The sequence below is a fragment of the Clytia hemisphaerica genome, unplaced genomic scaffold (assembly GCF_902728285.1).
Source record: "Clytia hemisphaerica strain Z4C2 unplaced genomic scaffold, Clytia hemisphaerica genome assembly, whole genome shotgun sequence".
NCBI lineage: Eukaryota > Metazoa > Cnidaria > Hydrozoa > Leptothecata > Clytiidae > Clytia > Clytia hemisphaerica.
This window is the reverse complement of record NW_027104189.1, coordinates 98,503-112,057: the sequence shown is the minus strand read 5'-3', so window position 1 is coordinate 112,057 and position 13,555 is coordinate 98,503. Positions and strand designations below refer to the sequence as shown.

Here is a 13,555-nt window from a genome sequence, read left to right as displayed (position 1 = left end):
GAATTTCACCAAAAATAACGGAAAGAATGTTTGTGATTTTTTCGATACCTAGAATCCTAAGAAATTATATATGCATGGAAAGGTACTGACATGATGCCGGGTATGCTTTATACTGAAATACTGTAAAATTGAATAAATAGATCCAATTATTTCGGCAAAGCGACTTTAAATACTAAAATAATCTGAAAAAGATTAAGTTATATCTATTTTTCTTGGTGTTTCTCTGAAATAAAGGGACTGAATGAAAAACACACGGTCTGAATTTTCGGTGTATCTTTATAAAACGTTTCTTTTTTCATGGAAAATATGGATAAATAGATAAATGTATAAAGTGGATGAAGTTATGCGCTGACGGTCTCCGCTGGTGGTGCGGCTGGTGGCTCCTTTTGAAATCCAAGAAGTGGGTCACTAGAAATAGCAAATTTAAAAGTTAAAATCTCAAATGAATTATCCAATTTTTTAGCTTTGTGGGACGGCTTGAAAGCAACTGAGGGTTTCACAGCCAGCTTTACCAAACTCGTAATAAAAAGAGCACCTCATGATTCAAAAGCTTGCTCCAGAAACAAAGGGACATCATTTGACGTATTTTCAACCTTTTTCTTATATAGCATTTTTAAACAAACGAAAGAACGACTTTCTCTCTTCGCGATGCTGAGCGAGCACAAAATTTGAGAAAGCTATCGTTGATATTGATCTGCCTGCCTAAGAGACGGGCCTAAGTGGCTTTACCAGGCTATAAATTTATACCGATATTTGATGCGTCCTCGTGAATCTTTCTTCATTTTTCCCAGCAAAGCGATCTGATCTTCGAACGAAAAATCAAGACCAAGATTCTATGGAATGTAAAAAATGATGAATGTTGGAATTGAAAACAGTAAATAAGTGGGGTATAAATCATCCGAGAAAATCTCATGCAATCAAATGAACTTTTGAAATAAATGATACTATCTAGCCATGTCATTCATAAAAATATTTGTAAATGAGGCCAAAGCCTAGGGCATCAGTCGAGACATGATCATTAACTAAAAAAATCTAATCGAAGAAAAGATTAGGTACAAACTAGATCATAATTGTTCATTAAAGAAATAAAAAACACCAAAACATTGGTTTCTATTTTGAATAGGCCATTTCAAAGTCGAAATGAATCATGGGTAATCAAGACTGGTTGCGCTCTAGTAACGACTTCTGGTTGGCTAGACGCAAAAATCTTCAAAAAATTTCCAAACTTTGGAGCAATAGTAAGTCTTCAATAGTGCACAGTGGTCCGCTTTGCGACTGTGAAATGGCCTGTAAATTCTACAATCAATTCCAAAATACTTAACACAAAAGAGAAATTCCCCACAAAATCTTATAGCCACAAACAATTTGGAAGCGCTCTAAATCAGGTCGGAGGGGTAGAGTTTTAACTCTGAGTTTTTACGCTAGACTTAGGACTTCTGAGGAGCAAAAAGTTCAAGAATGGTCCAATAGGGCTCTGAATATAGCCTGGAAGTCTAGAAACTCCTCTCGAATTGAAATACTCGAATGAATTTATCAATTTAGCCCAAAAGCGACTTTCTCGCCCGAACTCCAAATTTCGAAAAATGCTAAATTCTGCTCTGCTGGGGGACCAATTTCAATCGAAAAGCATGTTTGGACCTTATAATCTGAGGACCTTAGGATCTGAGGATCCAAAAGTTCAAAAGTGGTCAGGTAGGGCTTGAAATATAGCCTAGAAACCAATAAATCCCTCCCAGATCGAAACATTCGATGAAATCAAGTTGAAGGCCCGAAATTGACATTCTCGCTCGAACTTCAATTTTCGAAAAATGGTAAAATAGCCAAAATTGCCAACATGCTATGGTACTGATTGTAGCAACAAGAGGTTCCTTACCTGTAAGATATCAAAGAAATCTGGGATGGGTACACGATAGACTAGCCCCTCATCGATAGAATGGAAACCTTCTAGCCATGTATCCTTGTTTTCTTTGATGAATCTCTGAACTTTTTCAAGCGGCGTCAAATCACGGAAATCAGCCAATACAATCACTTCTTTGTTTTCTCGAAGCTGTTTGTATAATTTCAAGAACTCATCTTGAATGAAAACACCCTGTAATCGTACGAATATTGTGTTGACAAAAATATAAAGTGAATTCTGGCAGGTCTTTAACAAAATAATGTCCATAGGTGAGGGTTCCTCAAAAGAAAAGCTCGACTAAAAGTAATACAATTCAGTTCTATAATTCACAAATAAAGATCCATTCACTATTGTAATTTCAGACGCTTTTTCAACCTCAAATGCAACCAGAAAAAATCTAGTTTATAACGATTTGAAAAGTATGATCATCGACCATATTTGTGCCACTCATCAAAAACCTTTGAAACTTTATCTACACTTCCTCCAAGATAACAACTTTTCATACCATGATATGGAGTTCGTGGATCGCACTGTCACTCTTATTGTTGATACTGTTCAGGAGCAACAAAGCTCCTTTTTCCGTCAGTGGATTGCCGTTCAGCTGCAACAAAAAATGTAAAGTAACAAACGTATTAATGTGAATAGAAGTGGTTCTGATATTGAAAGAAAGGATATTTTCTAAGCCTGTTGGATATAATGGATTCAAATATAATAATAATAAAGCTTTACAGGTTTGCAGGCCACCGTGAAGACACATGGGCCTCTATAAACCGCTCGTACTTTTTACAATGATCTTTTTGAAATAGAGTTTTTTTCGCGGGCTCCCCCGGACTTTCCATTTTGTGTTTCTAATATATATTATGGTTGCTATCTGATTCAAATGTTTTATATTGGTGGCGATGTAGTGTACTGAATCCGACGACTCCAACTATTTCTAACAAAGCTTTTATTAGAAAGTACCTTCAATATCTCAAGAGTATTATTGAAGTCAAGAGCTTTGGCGAGCGCAACTGCTCCGTCGTCATGGATACGGTTGTTGCTAAGGAAGAATAATAATGAAAAACAAATGTCAATGGAGTTTTAAATGATTTTGAATGTCAAATAGTCGAACGTGCGCAACGCACTGGGCTCAACTTCAGTGGCTTTAAATTATTCATAGGCCCAATTGTAGACCCCCTGATATTCACCCCATGAACAAGTGTGCCAAATTTCAATCAAATCCGACCATTTTGGAGGCCTGTAGGCTGCTCCAAAGCTTTAGCCTCGTTTTGGCAAAAAACTCGTCCCCAGGCCACAAAAATCAAAATTTTTGAAAAATGCAAAAAGCACCCCCAGATATTCACCCAAGGAACAAGTGTGCAAAATTTCAGCCAAATCGATCAATTTTTGAAGTCTCCAGGCTGCCCCAAAGTTTTGGGACATACACACAGACACACAGACACATACATTCTCAGATTGTAGTTCAACTGAAGTTGAGAATAATTGATTTCCACGACAAATCATATGACTTTAGACATGCTAGTATGTACAATCTCGTAGTCACAACAAATTCGCCATATTTCTTGTTTAGCAAAGTGATGAAAATCTCTGCTGGGTTCATTTGAAAACAAAGTTCATTAATGTAGACGAGCTTTAGATTAGTAATCACTAGTAATCACCTTACCAGATATTGAGTTCGGTTAATGTGTTGTTTGCTTTTAAAGCATCTGCTAAAGCAACGGCACCGAAGTCTGAAAAACCGTTCCACGATAGATCCAAGACTTTTAACGTACAATTAGCCTGAAATCGGAAAAATGTCATAATTAGAAAAACTGTGAATAAGAAAAATCCGCTATTCTTTCTAGAGAAAAATATTCACGAGATAATTCGTGTTTGACCCTTCCCTCCCCTCTGGGCAAGATCGATTAATCGTAGCTTTTTATAGGGCAAGATTCTAACATCATACTAAAATGAAAGTCATTATATTCTTACTCTTAAACCATGTGCAATTTCAACTGTGGCTTTTCTGTTCAATTGATTCCAACTCAAATTCAAATATTCCATAGCATCGTTCGCATCTGTAATGAGAATGTTTCAAAATGAAAGTGTTCGCACATAAGACACCTGTGAACCCTCCACCCCACAAAAGGGCGTGGGTCGAGCTTACCATGAAGGAATGAACTCAATGACGTCAAAAACATGTGATGTGACGTTGATTAAGATTGACTTTGACGTCAATCTGACTTGGAAAACCACGCTTCAAGGGTCGATAGATAAACATAGTCAATAATAGTTGTTTCAACTGATACGTATGTTGTGGAGTGCTTTACTTGTGATTTTTCCCACAGTTGTGTTTTAAAACACCAAGCGAGGGACTGAGAAAGCAAAAGGTAGACTTTTAAATCTCTCTTAAAGTATACGAATATCAAATACTCGAGGCAGAAATCTTGGCGAGAATCTAATTTGGTGGATGGTCGAAAGTTTATTCTGAGAAAATTTAATTTGGCAGATGACCGAAAAAACATTATTTTCTTTCCGCCAAAATTTCTTCCTTTAAAGGTAGATTCATTCATTCGTGTTGCAAAAGGATATAGAACTTACTAACTCCAGGTCCAAGAGCAATACCGGCTTTCTCTCCGAGGTCATTTGAACTCAAATCCAAATGAGACAGTTTGAAATTATTCTAAATAAGAAAGAGAATTACCATTTAAAACTCAAACGTTTTCTTCCATAATAAGAAAAATCGACGTAGATAGCCCATCAATGGTGTTCAGAATCACTGATCTTTATATACATGGACCAAGCTTGATCAACCGACTGTGTCTAGTTCGATCTTCTGGGAACCAAAGACTTTTCTCGAGTTAAAGAAAGATTCGAATTACGGAGAGTAATTTTTACCACTTTTCAGCTGAGGAGACCAATGTTTCAGTTCAATTACAGAAATATTCGAATTAGAGAGGTACCTTGAATGCTTCAGCGAGAATATTTCCAACAGAATCTCCGAAACGATTTTTAGATAAATCCAATTTCCTGAGGTTGAGATTTTGTTGGAGCATATCACACACATTGTTGCAGCCTTCTGGACCAAGGTAATTCGATGAAAGGTTCTATAATGAAGAACAAACAAAAATGATTTTAATATGGATTTTTTTGTCCGAAAAGACGGAATTTATGTTTTTTAGTTTGGTACGTGCTTAAAGCTAATGGAATGTCTTCTTTCTAAAGCTATATAATGTAGACCATCAATTTAGACGTTGAAAATGTTATATAAATTAAGACTGGACTACATTTTTGATGGATCAAGTAAATATTTTGCACTGCTTCTGCAAGATCAGTAAGCAGCTTAATATAAGGGAGTATAGATTAGTTTTAAATGTTGTGAGATACAATAACTATAGTAGCGAGTTGACTACATTTAGACAGTTTGAATTGAGAACACTTACAAGGTCAGTGATGTAACAATTCTCTCTCAACATATCCGAGATAGCTCTTGTACCTTCAAATCCAATCGAATTTTCTGTTAAGTTTACAGTCAGTGTCACCGTATTAACCTATGGAAGAAATTTCAGTTCGGCTCACTCAGTGGACATCCTCGCTTCACACGGTAAAAAGATTATGAATAACTAATCAGCGCAAATTCTGTAATATTAGCGGAAAAGTCTCTTATTATACTTCCCTGATATAGAACTCCGTCCAACTTTGACCACTGATGTTTATTAAAACATTTCATTCTACTTATAATTCTTACTTAGAATCCCATTAAAAAGGGTATCACTGTAATAATATCGGCGAACATGTAAAAGTAAAACTCACAACAAGGGCTCCAGCGACAGCTTTGGCCCCTTTGGTGCCAATACCGTGGTAAGCAAGATTAATTTCGGGATCACTCATGTGTTTAAGGAAATAAGATACAGGGGTGGAATCGAGACGTTTACAAAGTTCGAAATATGTTTTCTTTCCTGTTGCATCATATTCTTCTTTCGTGTCTGAAAAAAGAGTTAAAGGATATCATTTGAAGGTACACACTTTTTATTATAAGAATAAATAATTTTAACTCAGGCTAGGTTGCTCTTAATTTCCAGGCTTAGATGTTCTTACGATGTTCTTAATACGTCTAGTTTCTTTACTTAAAAACTGAAAATGGGTTTAAAATCTGTTACAATCAATTTTTTTATTACACTTTCGAAGTAATTTCTGAAATCTGAGGCTTAGGATTGTTCTTTTGTTCTTGGTTTTGGCCAATTTTCCACTTTGTTCTTTATTTCTTATAAAATTGTTATTACAAAACAAGCGTGTATCATTCGATATTTTTTGTCGCGTTTTAATGGACGGACTTTTCACACTGAAATAATAAAACTTTTCCCAAGGATAGGGGTGCGGTTACTGAATAAAAGACTGGAATAAACGCGGATGAATTTGCTCTTTTGGATAAAAAGCTTTGCGCCAGGTTCGCGTTTACTCTTCCACACTTTGTATGTCGGATGGAAATAATTATCAAGGTGTGTGGCATTGGGACGATGGATGTGTACTAAGTGGCAGTTTTTACACTAGGCACGGATAGTGGCAGTATTCGAGTATTTGTTTTGAGCTATTTCCATCATTTGATTCATGTACCTAGAAATCCTTTTATAAGAGGTTTAGCTCACTCACCTTCGATTTCGATGTCCGTATCAAACTCCTCATCACTGGTGACAACTTTCAATGCATTTTGTACGGACAGATTATTTTGTGATGAACCCAAGGTCACATTGCTTTCTTCTTCGTTGAATTCGTCATCCGCTTCAAGGATTATACTGACCTGAATATTGAAGAGAAAAATTGTGAAACTTGAAATTATTCATAGGAATGTTCATGAGCTTAGGAAGGAAGCGCAAAGCAGAATAAACAAAAGAATAGGGCGAATCTCGGTCAATGCACATCGGGCAATTTCTCAGTAGAGCCCTTACAAACCGATTAATGACTTATTGTATTAGAGTTAGAATTAACTATGTATTTAAATTAAAAAACTGTTAAATGACATATAAAATTACCGTCGACATCTTCACACGAACTCAGCCCAAACACAAATAAAAACAAAACATCAAATCTTCAAAATTGACATTTCTATCCTAAATATAAAATATTTGACGTCAGTTAAAAAACTATCTGGTGCTCCTTTGAACCTGCTAAACCGACGTAGAAAATTCAATTTTGACGTGAAAAGAAACCTTATTAAAATTCCTCCATGTTTTATTTCCCTATTTAAAAACCAGGAAAAATCACCATGAAAAGACCAATGTTGCAAATCTTTCCTACAAAGTTGTCTGATTTCTCCCCTTCTTTTTTTCATTTTCGGTTTTTTTCAAATGAAGAAAATATAGGGGCTGATCACAAAAGGTGCTAAAAATCAAGAGAAAGAAATAGAAAAAGCAAACGAGAACCATATCCAAGAGTAACTATTACATAAAGTATGCTATATAATGATAATATTTTATGTAAAAAGGTTGTGAATAAAAGGGCTGCCCAATTAACATCACAGAAAGATTTACTTTGAAAGAAGAAGTTGAAAATTCAAAAATAAAGATAAAAGGGTGTCCCTTACCAAAATTAACTTGGTGGATACAGTCAGTCAGACTCAATAAAAAATGTTTAAATCTAGAGTTAACGACAATTGGAGAATGAGGCTGAAATTATAAAAAATGATCTTACCATCATTCAGATTATTATACTTCCATAATTCTTTTTACTTCAATTTTCGTTTCGTGACAGCTTCTTCTTCATCTTCTTCTTTTTCCACATACAAAAATATTTAAGTAGACTTTCAACGTAAGAAGAAGTTCTCACTTTCTTTAGTGATCGATTCTGGCTTCACAGCAAAAGAGTTTGATCTTCAGAGGTGGGAGGAGAAACTTCTCACCACGTCTCTGTTAAATGTTAGAAATATTCAATTCATGAAACACCACCCAGGAAAGAGTAAAGATATAATGAAATTAAAACCCTCTTTCAACCCCATCTCATCATTTACTATACAAAAATAGGTCCTTAAGTCGGAGCCATTGACCAGTGACCCATTGGCAAAATTCTTAATCGCTTTCTGTTTGTATTTGCACGGTTTCAAATTTATCCTAAATAAGAGAAACTTGAAAGGTTGTCACTACCAGAAAATCAAAATAATCGAACGTATGCAAAGCACTGGAATCAGACAGCTAAAAGCCTCAGAAAACAAACGAGAAAGACCTTGAATAAGGCCTTGAAGACTTGAAAAAGGGATAAAAAACATCTCCAGATATTCATCGGAGCACCAAGTATTGAAAATAAGGAGTGGTTTTGATGACGGTCAAGGCATGACTATACGGTTAAATTTTACTACAAAACAAAATCAGCTATTCTGGTTGAATACGATACAATAAATCTGCACCAATGTTGTATAAAAATAGAAAAGAAGGTCACCACGACACCTCATTTATCTTCCGTCAGCCTCGCTTCCATTTTAGTTCAAAATAACAAAACTTTACTATGAAAAAAATTAAGAATGGTTTTCTCATTAATGTTTCATGATTTTGAGACCTTTTTACAAGTCCTGTGATTTTTAATATTGAAAATTTTAATACTTTTCTCTTGATGTGAATATAAAAACATGAAAAATTATCATGTTTAACATAAGTGATTTACCACTCGCCTGTAGACCTCAGATATACGTTTTTAATAAGAAAATTTTGAAACTTTTGAAGCCTTGTTCTTAACTTTGAGTTTTAAGTCTAAAATTGTTCCAAAAATGTTCTTACAGTCGACTCTCGCTAATTCGAACTTCTATTATTCTCCACTTTCTATAATTCGAATTACATAATCATCTTAAATAACCCTTCAAGTAAAAACATATGTTAAACACTTTTTGTAATTTAAATTTTCGAACCCCCCCCCCCGTTTATTTGGAACCTAAGAGTACACGATATCCTAAGTCCGCGAAGCCTCAAAATGTTCAAATAGCTTGTTCTTAATTAAATATTGTGGCCATCGAAGCCCAATGTTCTTTTAAAGTTTGTTCTTATAAAAAAAGGTGTAGTTTAAACCCTGATTCGTTCCTGTGAGGAGACTGTTATAAATTGTAGTGAAAATGACCTTTTTTTTATCATGAACTTTTGTTCATCCTCTGTTTAGAGTTTGAAAGTAAACCTCTCAAATGCTCGTGTATAACCCCACAGCTCTGGGAAATATTGAATAAATTGGCGCTTAAACAAGCTTTTTTATAACAATGTACTCTATAAGAATATTAACGACGAACTTATAAAAAACTTAGGAAAATAATAAAAATTTGTTTTCTTTTATGACGGTTTCGGCAACGGAGCGGAAATACAACATCGTGAATATTCACCGCCGTAAAAAACTGTAGAAAAAAACCGGAGGTTCACATAAAAAATGCTAACGTTTGCAAAAAATATTAGATTTTCGAACATGCAAAAAATGCACAAGTTCGAATTGCTTTTAAATTTGCACGCATGAATGCACAAGCTCTATTATGCAAAAAATTAAAACAAATAAAAAAGAAATGAATTTCTGCACGGTTCATTCGTTATCCACAACATGAGCAGACAAAAAATTTCGTACTCATTCTTTCTGTAAATTAAATTTGTTTAGGATCCAACAAAGAGGCTGGGCACTAGATGGCTAAACACTGTTCGTGAATCAGCGAGCCGTGCAAAATGTTTCCAAAAGACCTGAACAAAAGTTGATGCAAGTTAAACCATATTTTTGCAGCTGCAATCAAAATAGATTTGAAATCAGTTCATTTTTCTTGACTGCACAGATTTGCTAGATTCGAAAGCGGATTTCAAGAGAAGAAACACGTTGTGTGGGAGACTTTTATTCATTTGTTCTGGTTTAAAATTGACGTTCTGGAACAACTCAGAACAAGAGGTAGGAAGTTCATGAAATTCATATTTTATCTAGTCCGCTTAGTATTGTAGATATGTATAGCTACGGTTGAGGCTCTCTTATTGAAAGTCGAATAGAGGGCGCGTTATGTGTAATCAAAGAAATAGAAGTAGACTCTACTTCTATTTCTTTGGTGTAATTAAGCATGGCCCCCGTCACCGGGGGGCCAGGGGGCCATGGACCCCCAATATTTTACAAAGTAATGTTTTTACTTTAAAAAATCTTATATATATACCGTTAAGAGGGGTGAAATAAGGGTGAAAAGTTGAAAATTTTCTTCGTCGCCCAACCATGGTGGGCGACATATTTTTTTGGCCCCCTCAATTCGATTAGCATGCCGGGGGCCATGTTAAGAGTATCAAGTTCTCAGAAGGCGCTAGCGATTATCGGTCCTATCTTACGTAGCTTAAAAGAATATTCAAATTTAGCTTTTTAAGACTTAATCTTATGTTCAAGTTAAAAGTACGGTTATTCTTCTTTCAATGTCAACTTTTATTGCGATAATTTTCTCTCAATTTACACAGAACCGTATCACACACTTCAGTGGGTCATCGAAACCTTTAACATCGAGCAAACACAAAGGTGTTGCACTGACCATTCAAACATGGAAGGAATAACCAAAAGCAAGGTTTTGTATTATTTATTGTTATCAATGATGTTGTTAATAAGAAACGTTATATGCGAATGTGATTTCGAATGTCAGGAAGAATGCCTCATTTATCACAACAAATATCGAATGAACCATAATGTCAGTATGTTGACCTTTGATCCCATGTTGGCCGTACAAGCACAACATTGGGCCGATAATGGGGTCCTCGATACCTCAATATGGGGGAAGACCGGCGAAGGTGGGGAGTGCTGGGCATGGGGAAATATCTTCCCCTCGTGGAAAACGGTGGTGAAAACATGGCATGACCAGGAGAGAAACTTTGACTGGGAACAATATAAGGCGGTTGGTAATAACAAAGTTGGTTGCTTTCAACAAGTAGTATGGGCAGGCGCTTCAAAGATCGGGTGCGGTGTCAGTTACGTGAAAGGACTACCGTTTTACGTTGCGCAAATGGACGTAGCTGGAGTGTTTACGAAAGAGGAGATAGAGCGTGGGTTAACGAACATTAAGAAACCCACGATGCCTGATTTACATTGGTTTAAAGATGAGCAATGTGATGGATGTCAACAAACTTCCAAAGCTTTTTGATTGACATGAGGATATCAAAACAAGATAGATTAGATTCATTCAAACACGGTGGTTTGTTAACTACACATTAAAATTTCAGATCAATTGCCTGACTGGATTATATCGAAAGGTAGATTTTTGATTATTGACAAATATTTTGTACCAATAAACAAACTGAAAAGAGAACTTTTGGAAATTCGATTTGTTTGGACAAACTGGAGTATTCCAGAACAGAATATTTCATTCTTACAGAATAATGACAAGAATTTCTCTAAAAAACAATATGTTTAAAAATATGAAAAGTAGCAACTTCATACCTTTTTCATTTCTTACGGAATTTGAAGCGTTTCAGTTTCCCTTTAGGCCCTGTGTTTTCGAGTTCATTGTTATTTCTAGTTGTCGGTGTTTGAACGTCCATAACACGTGCCGCTAACTGAGATTCCGTGGTTGTATTCACAATATCAAATTCTTTAAGTTCAAACGGTTTATTGCGTTTCCGTGGTGGGAATGCCGTAAAGTCAGGCGTGATACGTTCCTGAGTCGTTATTAGAAGCGTGTCGGCGTACGCGTCGTCTTTCTGAGAAGTCGAGTTCAAATTATTTTTATTTTTGTTGGTCTTTGTACTTGATAAACTGCTATTTAGAATATCATCGTCCCATAGAGAATCTTTATCGAAATCCGCTAAATCAGGAGGTGAATCAACGATGGGGCTAGCTTTGTTCTCAACACATTTTACATTGCTTTTCGAAGGCCTTTGATGTAGATCAGATTTATCGTTGTTTCCATCAATTTCATCATCGTTACATTTATCAGAAGGTCTTTTGTTCGGTGCTCTTATTTGGAAAGGTGCTCGAAAGGTTTTTTGAATTTTAGTATTTGTTTCAAACGAAGAAGTTTTCCCAAGATTTCCAGCCTCAGTGGTAAGATTTCTACTTTCCGTTGTGTGGCTTCTATTTTTCGTTTCAGTCATTTTTGTTTGTTTCGAAATGTCTTCTTCGAGCCTAAAAAAATCATCAATCGCTTCATCATCAAGATTCTCGCCTGTGAAAAAAGTGTTTTTCGTTTTGAGTACATTTTTAGTCTTTGCTGGATTGGTCATTTTGAATGAAGTGTTCTGTTTTAAAGAATCTGTACCATGTTCATCCATTAAACGTTTCTCATTGTTGTTATTATCGCCTGATTTTGATTTCCCAGAAGCAGAAGCACTTTGAGTATTCCTGAAGAATGGTTTTTTTTTCTTCGGTACAACTAATTCACCTTTTTCAGCCGAAGTTGTCTTTTTGTCCGCTTTTGTTTTCGTTGAAGACGAGGAAGTTTGGGTACTAATGAAATGCTGCCATATTGGATCATCCTCTTTGTCTTCTTCCTCAAGTTGAAACATGTCCAACAACGATTTCTGATTGGCTGGCGGTGTCGTAATCCTTTCGTGTTCTTGCTCCTGATTTGTCAATGGGGTTAAGGAATCACTAATGGCCGCTGTGAAAGACTTTTGGAACGCGTTAACTGTTGAATGGAGTCTTTGATTATTTGCAGTATCCATACTTTCACCATCACAGTTCCCTCTTTGAGAACCAAGAGGCCGATTATTTGTTTTAATTTGACTGTCATTCGATACTGATCTGAAGGACTTTTGATGCGATTCATTGGTCGAACTATTATGACTACCATCATGATCACTAGAGTTATTTCTGCGACTGCGCAGTAAAGCTATCTTTCGTTCGCGTTCGTATTCCAAAACTTTCTCGAGGATATCGTTAAGTTTGAGTTTGTTCAGAATAACGGTTGCTTGGTCAATGTATTCCGCATCTGCGTCCTGTGGAAACGAAACGAAACGAAACGAAAGTGAATTTTTAGGTTGAAAATATACGCTTTCCTATTCGAAATCTATATGCGAAGTCGTTTCATAATAATCAGATCAATAAAAACCCGGAGAGTTTAAGGGAGGTTTCCGATACACAAAATAAGATCCGTTATCGTTGCTTACTCCTCTTGATCCATCTCTTCAGATCGCACCAAGTCCTATTTTTGAAATCTTTGGTATGATCCGGTTTGGGATTGAACCTTGCACACCGTAGCTGCAGACTCCACCAACGGTCTTACATAGTTTCCGAGTAGGTCAAAAGAACATGAAAAAAGGGAAGTGTAAGAACTTTTTAGGTTGCAAAAACAACAACAAACAACAGAGAAACAAGATAAAATATCATGGACCTTTGGAAATGAGGTATGAAGTGGGTTCATCAATCCTTGCAACAAAGCAGTGTTTTGCATGGAGCACTCCATGATACAAACAGCCATCACAGCATCCTGTATGGTGACTTCTTCGCGGAACATGAGGCGTGCATGAGCTTCAGAAATACGAATCATGCTTTCCAACAGCCTGATGGTCGTCCGTGCGGCGTTACGAAGATCAGCTGATCGTTGTCCTTGGTAGTATGCTCTCAAAATCCTTCAAAAATAAAACCGAAGAAGGTTACTCGTTAAATTGAAAGAGGTAGTAATCATGGTTGATGAGATATGATGATGGTTTGAGATATTTGGCCTGTAGAAAGCTTCTGTGATCCTGAAAAAAGCTCAACATATTTTCGAATAGC

The 13,555-nt window shown here is 36.1% G+C and overlaps 3 protein-coding genes across 7 annotated transcripts in view; 1 reads left to right on the top strand and 2 right to left on the bottom strand.

Annotated features, from left to right (window-relative positions):
• Nucleotides 1–13,555, bottom strand: part of LOC136814977 (leucine-rich repeat-containing protein 74A-like) — a 105,450-nt gene that overhangs the window by 69,988 nt on the left and 21,907 nt on the right. The window contains exons 2-15 of one of the 5 annotated variants that reach the window (XM_067071402.1): nt 7,565–7,673; nt 6,907–6,984; nt 6,527–6,674; nt 5,690–5,862; nt 5,320–5,427; nt 4,840–4,983; nt 4,478–4,559; nt 3,869–3,954; nt 3,561–3,676; nt 2,858–2,936; nt 2,403–2,498; nt 1,874–2,089; nt 748–833; nt 263–408 (exon numbers count right to left, since the gene is read on the bottom strand). The exons of 2 other annotated variants lie outside the window; for them this stretch is intronic. In XM_067071402.1, the coding sequence (XP_066927503.1) occupies nt 342–408; nt 748–833; nt 1,874–2,089; nt 2,403–2,498; nt 2,858–2,936; nt 3,561–3,676; nt 3,869–3,954; nt 4,478–4,559; nt 4,840–4,983; nt 5,320–5,427; nt 5,690–5,862; nt 6,527–6,674; nt 6,907–6,915 (1,410 nt within the window). In that variant the 5' untranslated portion in view covers nt 6,916–6,984; nt 7,565–7,673 and the 3' untranslated portion in view covers nt 263–341. Of the gene's footprint in view, nt 1–262; nt 409–747; nt 834–1,873; nt 2,090–2,402; nt 2,499–2,857; nt 2,937–3,560; nt 3,677–3,868; nt 3,955–4,477; nt 4,560–4,839; nt 4,984–5,319; nt 5,428–5,689; nt 5,863–6,526; nt 6,675–6,906; nt 6,985–7,564; nt 7,674–13,555 lie in introns of those variants that run through there. 2 more of the 5 variants (XM_067071404.1, XM_067071403.1) reach the window with 2 other exon arrangements.
• On the top strand, nt 10,443–10,985 carry LOC136815005 (uncharacterized). Its single transcript, XM_067071440.1, has one exon. It carries the CDS (start codon nt 10,443–10,445, stop codon nt 10,983–10,985), a length of 543 nt encoding a protein of 180 aa, XP_066927541.1.
• The window catches only part of LOC136814976 (uncharacterized), a 42,827-nt gene continuing 40,432 nt past the window's right edge, over nt 11,161–13,555 (bottom strand). The window contains exons 10-11 of the mRNA XM_067071400.1: nt 13,173–13,410; nt 11,161–12,777 (exon numbers count right to left, since the gene is read on the bottom strand). Of these exons, the coding sequence (XP_066927501.1) occupies nt 11,287–12,777; nt 13,173–13,410 (1,729 nt within the window). The 3' untranslated portion in view covers nt 11,161–11,286. The remainder of the gene's footprint in view (nt 12,778–13,172; nt 13,411–13,555) is intronic.